This window comes from Somniosus microcephalus, unplaced genomic scaffold, assembly GCF_052327205.1.
Source record: "Somniosus microcephalus isolate GS21.2 unplaced genomic scaffold, FLI_Smic_1.0 scaffold1711, whole genome shotgun sequence".
NCBI classification, from domain to species: domain Eukaryota; kingdom Metazoa; phylum Chordata; class Chondrichthyes; order Squaliformes; family Somniosidae; genus Somniosus; species Somniosus microcephalus.
The window spans coordinates 6,035-17,517 of NW_028226898.1; the positions used below are offsets into that span (position 1 = coordinate 6,035).

The 11,483-nt window shown below is 51.4% G+C and overlaps 1 protein-coding gene across 1 annotated transcript; it reads right to left on the bottom strand.

Annotated features, from left to right (window-relative positions):
• Positions 1-1,909: 1,909 nt before the first annotated feature.
• Positions 1,910-10,580, bottom strand: LOC147080335 (alpha-1,3-mannosyl-glycoprotein 2-beta-N-acetylglucosaminyltransferase-like). The gene has a single exon (XM_085981208.1). The coding sequence runs from the start codon at positions 9,063-9,065 to the stop codon at positions 7,728-7,730; it is 1,338 nt and encodes a 445-aa protein (XP_085837334.1). The 5' UTR covers positions 9,066-10,580; the 3' UTR covers positions 1,910-7,727.
• Positions 10,581-11,483: the final 903 nt, after the last annotated feature.

An 11,483-nucleotide genomic window follows, 5' to 3' on the forward strand; every position in this document is an offset into this window, starting at 1 on the left:
AAGATAGGTGGGGAAGCAAATTGTGTGGAGGACGCAAAGAATCTCCAAAGGGATATAGACAGGCTAAGTGAGTGGGCAAAAATCTGGCAGATGGAGTTTAATGTGGGAAAATGCGAGGTTATCCATTTTGGTAGGAAAAATAAAAAAGCAAATTATTATTTAAATGGGGATTACAAAATGCTGAAGTACAGAGGGATCTGGGGGTCCTTGTACATGAAACACAAAAAGTTAGCATGTGGATACAGCAAGTAATTAGGAAGGCAAATAGAGTGTTGGCCTTTATTGTAAAGGGAATGGAGTATAAAAGTAGGGAAGTCCTGTTAAAACTGTACAGGGCGTTGGTGAGACCACACCGGGTGTACTGCATACAGTTTTGGTCTCCTTATTTAAGGAGGGATAGACTTGCATTGGAGGCAGTTCAGAGAAGGTTCACGAGGTTGATTCCGGAGATGAAGGGGTTGTCTTATGAAGAAAGGTTGAGCAGGTTGGGCCTATGCTCATTGGAGTTTAGAAGAATGAGAGGGGATCTTATTGAAACATATAAGAGTCTGAAGGGGCTTGACAGGGTAGATGCAGAGAGGATGTTTCCCCTCGTGGGGGAATCTAGAACTAGGGGGCATAGTTTCAGAATAAGGGGGCACCCTTAAATCGGAAATGAGGAGGAATTTCTTCTCTCAGAGGGTCGTGAATCTTTGGAATTCTCTTCCCGAGAGAGCTGTGGAGGCTGGGCCATTGAATATATTTAAGGTGGAGATAGACAGATTTTTGAACGATAAGGGAGTCAAGGGTTATGGGGAGCGGGCAGGGAAGTGGAGTTTAGGCCAAGGTCAGATCAGCCATGATCTTATTGGATGGGGAGCAGGCTCGAGGGACCAAATCACCGACTCCTGCCTCTTATGTAGATTAGGAAGATTAAGGAGAGGCAATACAAACTAAATGCTACAAGTTTAAAGGGGCTGCAGCAAGAGAGAGACCTGGGTGTGTGTGTACATAAATCATTGAAGGTACTAGGACAAGTTGAAAAGGCTGTTGTAAAAGGATATGGGATCCTTGGCTTTATTAATAGAGGCATAGGGTACAAAATCAAGGAAGTTATGCTCAGCCTTTATAAAATACTGGTTAGGCCTCAGCTGGAGTATTGTGTTCAATTCTGGGCACCACATTTTAGGAAGGATGTTAAGCCTTCGAAAGGGTGCAGAAGAGATTTAGTAGAATGGTCCACGGATGAGGAACTTAAGTTATGTGGAGAGACCGAGAAGTTGGGGTTGTTCTCCTTAGAGCAGAGAAGGTTGAGAGATCGGATAGCGGTGTTCAAAATCATGAAGTAAATAAGGAGAAACTGTTTCCAGTGGCAGAAGGGTCGGTAACCAGAGGGCACAGATTTGTGATTGGCTAAGAACCAGAGGTGACATGAGGAAACATTTTTTTTTTTTTTTTAAACACAGCACGTTGTGTCCAGTAACACTTTGGTTTTCAAATCCCTCCCTCCATGGCCTCGCCTCTCCCTATCTCTGTAACCTCCTCCAGTCCCTACAACCCTCCGAGATCTCTGGGCTCCTCCAATCTGGCCTCTTGCGCATCCCCGATTTTCATCGTTCCACCATTGCTCTGGAATTCCCTCCCCAAACCTCTCCACCTCTCTCTTGCTTTAAGACGCTCCTTAAAAACCTATCTCTTTGATCAAGCTTTTGGTCATCTGTCCTAATATCTCTGTATGTGGCTCGGTGTCAAATTTTGATTGATATTTGCTCCTATGACGTGCCTTGGGACATTTTACTGTGTTAAAGGTGTAATGTAAATGCTAGTTGTTAGTGTTGCCTGTGTGTCTCAAGCTGTCCATGTGAGGAGTGTACGATGAATGCAGTAGAGGCACTTGCTTGTATTTCTTTCAAAAAACGTGCAAAAAAAGAACAAAGCAAGAACTGTTTTTATTTCATTTTCAAAAAAGTCACACAAGTAATAAAATAGAGGGAGAGAAAATAAAACAACCACCAGCCACCCCAGCATCTTCTGCAGAGTTAACTCGTACAAAAACTGGGCTAGCGTCAGGGACACACATCCCTTCAGTCTCCGTGTTATCGGACACCTTTACTTCAAGTCACTTTTACGGAGCTGAGCGAACTGTCAAGGGGAACGATTGCACGGGACGCAAACTGATCAAGGGAACCTGCAGCCTAATTCCTGTCGGTTCGTAAGATGCCAGTCTCCGCGGCACCAGCATCAAACACTGTGAGAGTGACCGCCCCGGACGTCATCTCCATCAGACATGGTTCCTGCATCCTGCTCTGCAATTGTTTCCCCTAATAAGGACTTTGTTTTAAAAAGCTTCTCCTGTACAAAGGCAGTGTGTTGTCTTGTTCTTCTTTCTAAAAAAAAAACCATGCAGGATTTTGGAACCAGGCTGCACGGTGAAGATGGACATCAAGACAGGCTTTGCAAGTCTCCTCTTTGACTATTCACCTCTGTAACTCACCCTTACCACAGAAGTGGCGGAAATTCTCATGTAATAATCACCAAGGCCACAATATTTTCCCCATAGCGCTCCTGCAAGTGCAGACTCCACCTGCTGACTCTTGCCCACCCCACAACCTCTGCATTAACAAGCCCAGACAACCTGGGTTAGTGGGATATTCAATCTTGGAAGGCCTCATCCTGCCCTCACCCGACGCACACTTTCCAGCAGTGATCATCAGGAGTGGGGATAGCCCAGCTGATTTGTACCCTCTTTAACCCAGTGGTACGGAGGCCAGTTGTAGCTCCCTGCCGCAGTCCCCCATCCTTATCCTAGTTCTGCCCCAGCCCTAATTCTCCATCCTGTCCTGGCTGGCCCACCCTTCCTGTGTCGCTGCTCTCTGCTCTTCCCCAGGAACCGGTGCTGCAATTATGGTTATTGGCATCATGAGGCATTGGCTCACCCAAGTAGGGGGGGATGCCAACCCTGTAGGATTGCCCTGGAGTCTCCTTGAATTGAAGCCTACTCTCCAGGGCACTGCTTCGCACAATACCCAGGAGAAAGAAAAAAAATCATGGGGCATAAAAACGTGATTTTTCTTTCCATTTTCTTTGAACGTTCTCAGTTAAAAAAACATTGGAGATGGAGAACAAAGGCTGCTTGACTGACAGTCAAGAATCTTCCAATTGGATAATGAAGAGCCTGTTTCTTTTCCGATTGGCTGTGGGAAGACGGGGTGCCGTGAGGATGGACATGTCAGATTACCAATGGCGGGAGTGGGAGGCGGTTGGAGGCCATGTGATGAAGCCTCTAATCAGATTTGGCGACCCTACATCAAACAGGTGGCTAGGCGAGAATCGATCCAGCCCAAACATGCTGCAAACACTCAGGAGTCAGGCGAACGGCCTTCGACCTGTAACCTTTAACCCTACTGACCTGTCTCCACAGAGGCTGCTGTCTGAGCTGCCGAGTGTTGCCAGCATTTTCTGGTTTGATTTAAGATTTCCAGCATCCGGCGTATTTAGTTCTTTGTTTCATAGCCCATTAAATTCAAAGTACGGTATCATCAAGGCCCTCCCCCCCCCCCCAAAATCTTATTGCACGTACCCCGCTTTCTCAGAGGGGAGACTCGGCCAAGACAGACCTGCGTTTTCTGGACCTCAAGGCCTGGGTAGCTAAAACCCAGCCTCCGATAACCAGGCCTCTTTTGGCGGAGCATGGCAGTACGCTGATACACTAGGCCGCAGGCCGGTTCGGTCCACATAGCCCACAGTCTGCGGCCACCTGACCTCCCACCTCGCCCGCTCAAAACGCCTTTTTCTTAACCCCATCTCCAATATTTTTATAACTAACAAAAGCGTTCGATGAAAATGTTTGAAAATATTTATCTGTATGATTTTTCTCCCCACCCCCGGGGTTTTTTGGTTAGCGCACTGCAGTGTCCTGAGGAGATGAATCTTTCATTCTTGGAGCCTCCAGGGAAGGTGCAGTCCAGCCACGTATTCTGCGGTAGAAAGTCGGATTTCGAGGAGACACCATGACCCTCCCAATCCCTTTACGCAACGCGGCTACGAGGAAACTCTGGGATGTAGCATCCCTGTAGCCAAACCCGCCTCCCATCACCCCCTTCCCGCCACAAAAAAAAAACCTCTCCTGGTGTCTTTTAAAAAAAAAAAAAAATTGGCTCAATAATGTCTGCCATTTGTAAATTGCTGCAAGAGTCTCCTAACCCTAGTAAACCCCTTCTTCACCCACCCACCCTCAGCCCAAGCCTCAATCACCTCGGTCTGCTTTCAGGGACCTCAGACATTCTCCCAATACCTAGTGAAAAAAATATATCATGATTCTCCCCACCCCCTCCCCTCCCCTTTTTTTTTGACGCATTCTATCTTTTAGCAGAACTCCCAACTCCACAGAGAAGGAGTTGCATTTAAAGCCAGAGGGGGAACGATGTAAAACGTACAAACGTCCGTGTTTAATGAGATCAGAGCAAGCCGGTCACAGCTTCATCGAGAGAAAAATCAAAAATAGTCACATTTCACAAACGTCCCAGGTTTAGAAACAGTTGCAGTGGAAGATATAGATGTGTATTTAAATTTATTTACAACTGACGCAATTCCCACCCTCCTCCTCTCCTCTCCCACTCAGGTACGCTAAAGGAAGGAGGCAAATCTTTCGGGGAGGGGTCTGGATAACTTTCAACTTTTAAATGGGCAAATTAATAACAAAAAAAGACAGAAAATGCTGGCAATACACAGGTGGTGTATGTGGGGAAATGCTCTTTCTACTTGATGCTCACTGACCTATGGGTGCATTCCCTGTTTGGGATTCAGATTTCCAATATTTCTCCACACCCCCCGGATATGAAAAGAAAAAAAATATTTCAATCGGAGGACAGCGGATATTTTGGTCTTAAACAGCTCCTCGTCCAGGCAGATCCTTCACTCCAGAGGACAGGGTGGGGATCGTTACACTGGCTATATATATATATAATATATATAGGAAATAAAAATAAAAATCGCAACGAGCTTCAATCGTTGATCACCCTGCAACACGGAGGAAGGCAAGGAACAGTTGCCCCCTCCACCCCACCCAGAGACCCTTCACACTGGGGAGGGGTGGGGTCTTATTGGAAACACCCTGGGTCTATTGCCTTCAGTTTTCACTTCATTCACATTAACGGACGTCGAATTATGCGTAGTACGCTCACGATTTTCCAATGAGGTGCCCACTGCATGAGGCACCCGACTGGTGAAACATTCGCCCCCAACCCGCAATGGCCAGTCTGTCTTTAAGTAAACTCCCTTGCTGAAAGACTGATTCAGAATGGGAGAGGTGAAGTGACTGTAAAGGAGGCTCTTCCACTGATATCAGGGACAAGGACACAATGCAATGCTAGCTGGGCTGGGCTGGGGAGAGGGGGTGTTAAATTCCTTATATTAAAGTACTGCCTCCTCCCCCTTGCTCTTACCCTCTCTAAGTTAGCCTGAGTAGGTAGATTCCCGCCTTTACCCTCTCCCTGGGCCTTGAGCATTGCCTGGGTTGAGCGCGGAACAGGGAAAAATCTGTCGGGAGGGGAACGCTCGGAGGGAAATGGAAGGAAAATCGGGCGGGTCCCGTGTCACTGCCGTGCGCAGCTCCACCTCCCCATCCGAGTTTCCTTCTCCGTATGGGAAAGGCTATAATCCACCCCACTGTTTAAAGCATTTTAGCAAAGTATTCCAACCCCCTACTCTTCCCCGCCCCCGGATTAACCTCGGGCCGGGCATGACTGCTGTGTTGGTCACAGTCGGTGTAATTGTGCATTTAGACACCGTTTAACGTCTCCAGTACTGGCGCAGAGGAAATTCAGCTCCTTCTTCAGTAGAATGGTCGATTTAAAATTTCGCCGTCAGGTCTCAGAGTCTGCCGATGCCAGTTACTGCAGCCCGCCCCCAGTCACTGCCCTGTGTCCCGTTAATGTAACAGGAGAGCGAGGAGCTCAATCTCACTCGGATACGATTCTGATTCCAGACCAACAATACTGCAGGGCCGGAGGGAAAGGGGACGGGCAGATGTGGGAGTAATTCAGGATGGGGTGATGGAGACGTTCAAATGCATAGCAGCCAATCAGACCAAGCCCAACCCTAACTCCACAGCCGTCTACTGCCAGATCAAACCCAAACCCACAGCGTCTACTGTCAGAACAACCCCAATCCCACAGCCGTCTACCGTCAGATCAACCCCACTCCCACAGCCGTCTACAACCCCAATCCCACAGCCGTCTACTGTCAGCCCACAGCCGTCTACCGTCAGATCAACCCCAATCCCACAGCGTCTACCGTCAAATCAACCCCAATCCCACAGCCGTCTACCGTCAGCCCACAGCCGTCTACCGTCAGATCAACCCCAATCCCACAGCATCTACCGTCAAATCAACCCCAATCCCACAGCGTCTACCGTCAAATCAACCCCAATCCCACAGCGTCTACCGTCAAATCAACCCCAATCCCACAGCGTCTACCGTCAAATCAACCCCAATCCCACAGCATCTACCGTCAAATCAACCCCAATCCCACAGCGTCTACCGTCAAATCAACCCCAATCCCACAGCGTCTACCGTCAAATCAACCCCAATCCCACAGCATCTACCGTCAAATCAACCCCAACCCCACAGCATCTACCGTCAAATCAACCCCAATCCCACAGCGTCTACCGTCAAATCAACCCCAATCCCACAGCATCTACCGTCAAATCAACCCCAACCCCACAGCATCTACCGCCAGATCAACCCCAACCCCACAGCATCTACCGTCAAATCAACCCCAATCCCACAGCATCTACCGTCAAATCAACCCCAACCCCACAGCATCTACCGTCAAATCAACCCCAATCCCACAGCGTCTACCGTCAAATCAACCCCAATCCCACAGCATCTACCGTCAAATCAACCCCAACCCCACAGCGTCTACCGTCAAATCAACCCCAATCCCACAGCATCTACCGTCAAATCAACCCCAATCCCACAGCCGTCTACCGTCAGATCAACCCCAACCCCACAGCCGTCTACCGTCAGATCAACCCCAACCCCACAGCCGTCTACCGTCAGATCAACCCCAACCCCACAGCCGTCTACCGTCAGATCAACCCCAACCCCACAGCCGTCTACCGCCAGATCAACCCCAATCCCACAGCCGTCTACCGTCAGATCAACCCCAACCCCACAGCCGTCTACCGTCAGATCAACCCCAATCCCACAGCCGTCTACCGCCAGATCAACCCCAATCCCACAGCCGTCTACCGTCAGATCAACCCCAACCCCACAGCCGTCTACCGCCGGATCAACCCCAATCCCACAGCCGTCTACCGCCAGATCAACCCCAATCCCACAGCCGTCTACCGCCGGATCAGCCCCAATCCCACAGCCGTCTACCGCCGGATCAACCCCAATCCCACAGCCATTTTAGACAAATAAGATTCATTTAAGTTCTTTGTCGCTCACTGGGACATACCCCATCCCCTCCCCCTCCCCTGCAGGATGTCAGTCCGAACCTACTTCACTCGGATTTCTTTTTTTGGGATTTGAATATTTGTAGTCAATCGGGGGGGGGGGGGGGGGGGGCGGGGCGGGGAACGAGACACCACCGGGCCTAACCGCCATCCAGCAATCTTTCCGCCGACGATTCCCCCCCGTCTGCTCTCCGGTAGAGAGAGAGAGCGCGCGAGCGGGGGGCCTTGGTAGGAACGAAAATCAGTCTTGAAGGGCACAAGAGGCAGAAGGAAGGTGGGCGCGGGGCTAACTCCAGGCGGGGTCATAGCCGGTCCAGTCTTTGGGGGGCGCCAGGTAGACCCTGCGGCCGCGGTACATGAAGCTGACGATGCCCCGGTAGCCAGCTCGGGGCACGCCGGACTTGAGGTCGTCCATGACGCCCAGGGCTTTGGCGAAGGCTTTGAACGTGTCACGGGAGGAGTACTGGACACGGACCCGGCCCAGCTCCATGCGCTCGTTGCGCTGCAGGTCCTCCACCCGCAGCGCCTGCGCGCTGTAGACCTGCTGGGGGAAGGCCAGGTCGTAGTGCTCCTTCTTGAGGTAGGAGAGGTCCAGCTGGGTGAAAGGCACGAAGCGGTCGTTGAGCTTGATGAACTTGAGGTGCTGGTCGAAGAATTGGCCGTTGCTGACCCCCTTGCGGCCGAAGGTCATGGTGCGCGAGACTTCAGGCCGGATGCAGGAGCGGCCCCGCCGCTGGGCCGGGCTGCGCATCCAGTCGTCCCAGAAGGCGCCGGGCCACTTGGGCTCCAGCTCCTCCCAGGTGGTTTTCAGCAGCATCCAGCCCAGGCCCGGGAAGAAGTCGGTGCGGTACAGGGCCTCGGGCTGCTTGGCGTCCACCATCTGCTCCTTGCCATTGTCGTTCCAGGCTGAGGCGCACCACAGACTGGGGTCCTCCAGCAGCAGCGGGAAGAGGGCCCGGAAGTACTCGAAGAAGTCGGGCGCCACCTCCAGATCGTCCTCCACGATGACAGCTGCCTGGTACTTGAAGGTGTGGAAGACCTGGTTGAGGGCCCAGCGGTAGTGCCGGGAGATCTTGTAGTAGCCCTGGAACTTGCGGTGCTCGGCCGGCACCCGCAGGTCGGCCAGGTCCGGCTGGCGGATGTGCATGACCTGGTCGCCGTACGAGGCGATCACCTTGGCCGTCTCCTCGTGGCCGCAGTCCTGGCTCACCAGGATGGGGAAGAGCTCCTTGGAGGGCCGGTAGTAGAGCAGCTTGTCCAGGCACCGCCGGATGGTGGGACGGTCGCAGCCTATCACCAGCACGGGGAGGACCACGTCCTTGACCTGGGGGTCGCCGCCGGGGGGTGTGGCACCCCCGGGCGCAGGCGGCAGCGCCGGCGGAGGCTGCTGCTTCTTGCCCCGCTGCCACAGGCCCCGGTGGCGCTGGATTTGCTGCAGCAGCTTCTTCTGGTCCTCCAGCTCTAGCTCCACCTCCTCGGCCACCTTGACCACCTCGCGGGTCAGCTGCTCGGGGTCTGGGCTTCCCCCGGCCGGCGGGCGGCCCAGCAGGAAGAAGAGCAGCAGCAGGTTCCAGGCGATGAAGAGCAGCACCCCCCAGACTATCAGGTTGCTCCGCCGCACCATTCTCTCCCCGTCCTTGTGCTGCTCGCCTCGCCCCGCCGTCAGTCCAACTCCATCAACCTGTGGGGAGGGAGGGAGGGAGGGAGGGAGGGGGCAACAAAGAAAAAAGCACAGGATCAGACTCAGCTCGTCAAGGCCAGGAGTTAATACACCCGATTAAACCAGGCTACAAACAGGGTCTGGAGTTAGAGAGAGAGACAGACTGGAGATAGAGAGAGAGACAGACAGACTGGAGTTAGAGAGAGAGACAGACAGACAGACTGGAGTTAGAGAGAGAGAGAGACAGACTGGAGATAGAGAGAGAGACAGACTGGAGTTAGAGAGAGAGAGAGAGAGAGAGACAGACTGGAGTTAGAGAGAGAGAGACAGACTGGAGTTAGAGAGACAGACAGACAGACTGGAGTTAGAGAGAGAGACAGACAGACTGGAGTTAGAGAGACAGACAGACAGACTGGAGTTAGAGAGAGAGACAGACAGACTGGAGTTAGAGAGACAGACAGATGAGTTAGAGAGAGAGAGACAGACAGACTGGAGTTAGAGAGAGAGAGACAGACTGGAGTTAGAGTGAGAGACAGGTTAGAGTGAGAGAGACAGACTGGCGTTAGAGAGAGAGACAGACAGACTGGAGTTAGAGAGAGAGAGAGAGACAGACTGGAGTTAGAGAGAGAGACAGACAGACTGGAGTTAGAGAGAGAGACAGACAGACTGGAGTTAGAGAGAGACAGACTGGAGTTAGAGAGAGAGAGAGAGAGAGAGACAGACTGTAGTTAGAGTGAGAGAGAGACAGACTGGAGTTAGAGAGAGAGACAGACTGGAGTTAGAGAGAGAGACAGACTGGAGTTAGAGAGAGACAGACAGACTGGAGTTAGAGAGAGAGACAGACAGACTGGAGTTAGAGAGAGAGAGAGAGAGAGAGAGAGACAGACTGGAGTTAGAGAGAGAGACAGACTGGAGTTAGAGAGAGACAGACAGACTGGAGTTAGAGAGAGAGAGACAGACTGGAGTTAGAGAGAGAGACAGACTGGAGTTAGAGAGAGAGACAGACTGGAGTTAGAGAGAGAGACAGACTGGAGTTAGAGAGAGAGACAGACTGGAGTTAGAGAGAGAGACAGACTGGAGTTAGAGAGAGAGACAGACTGGAGTTAGAGAGAGAGACAGACTGGAGTTAGAGAGAGAGAGAGACAGACTGGAGTTAGAGAGAGAGAGAGACAGACAGACTGGAGTTAGAGAGAGAGAGAGACAGACTGGAGTTAGAGAGAGACAGACTGGAGTTAGAGAGAGAGAGAGACAGACTGGAGTTAGAGAGAGAGAGAGACAGACTGGAGTTAGAGAGAGAGACAGGCAGACTGGAGTTAGAGAGAGAGAGAGACAGACTGGAGTTGGAGAGAGAGACAGACTGGAGTTGGAGAGACAGACAGACTGGAGTTAGAGAGACAGACAGACTGGAGTTAGAGAGACAGACAGACTGGAGTTAGAGAGACAGACAGACTGGAGTTAGAGAGACAGACAGACTGGAGTTAGAGAGACAGACAGACTGGAGTTAGAGAGACAGACAGACTGGAGTTAGAGAGACAGACAGACTGGAGTTAGAGAGACAGACAGACTGGAGTTAGAGAGACAGACAGACTGGAGTTAGAGAGACAGACAGACTGGAGTTAGAGAGACAGACAGACTGGAGTTAGAGAGACAGACAGACTGGAGTTAGAGAGACAGACAGACTGGAGTTAGAGAGACAGACAGACTGGAGTTAGAGAGACAGACAGACTGGAGTTAGAGAGACAGACAGACTGGAGTTAGAGAGACAGACAGACTGGAGTTAGAGAGACAGACAGACTGGAGTTAGAGAGACAGACAGACTGGAGTTAGAGAGACAGACAGACTGGAGTTAGAGAGACAGACAGACTGGAGTTAGAGAGACAGACAGACTGGAGTTAGAGAGACAGACAGACTGGAGTTAGAGAGACAGACAGACTGGAGTTAGAGAGACAGACAGACTGGAGTTAGAGAGACAGACAGACTGGAGTTAGAGAGACAGACAGACTGGAGTTAGAGAGACAGACAGACTGGAGTTAGAGAGACAGACAGACTGGAGTTAGAGACACAGACAGACTGGAGTTAGAGAGACACCAACACAGTCTGGAGTTAGAGAGAGACACACCGACAGAGTCTGGAGTTAGGGAGACACACCGACACAGTCCAGAGTTAGAGAGAGACACACCAACAAAGTCTGGAGTTAGAGAGGGACACACCAACAAAGTCTGGAGTTGGAGAGACACAGACACAGTCTGGAGTTAGAGAGAGACACACCGACACAGTCTGGAGTTAGAGAGACACCGACACAGTCTGGAGTTAGAGAGAGACACACCGACACAGTCTGGAGTTAGAGAGACACCGACAAAGTCTGGAGTTAGAGAGAGACAC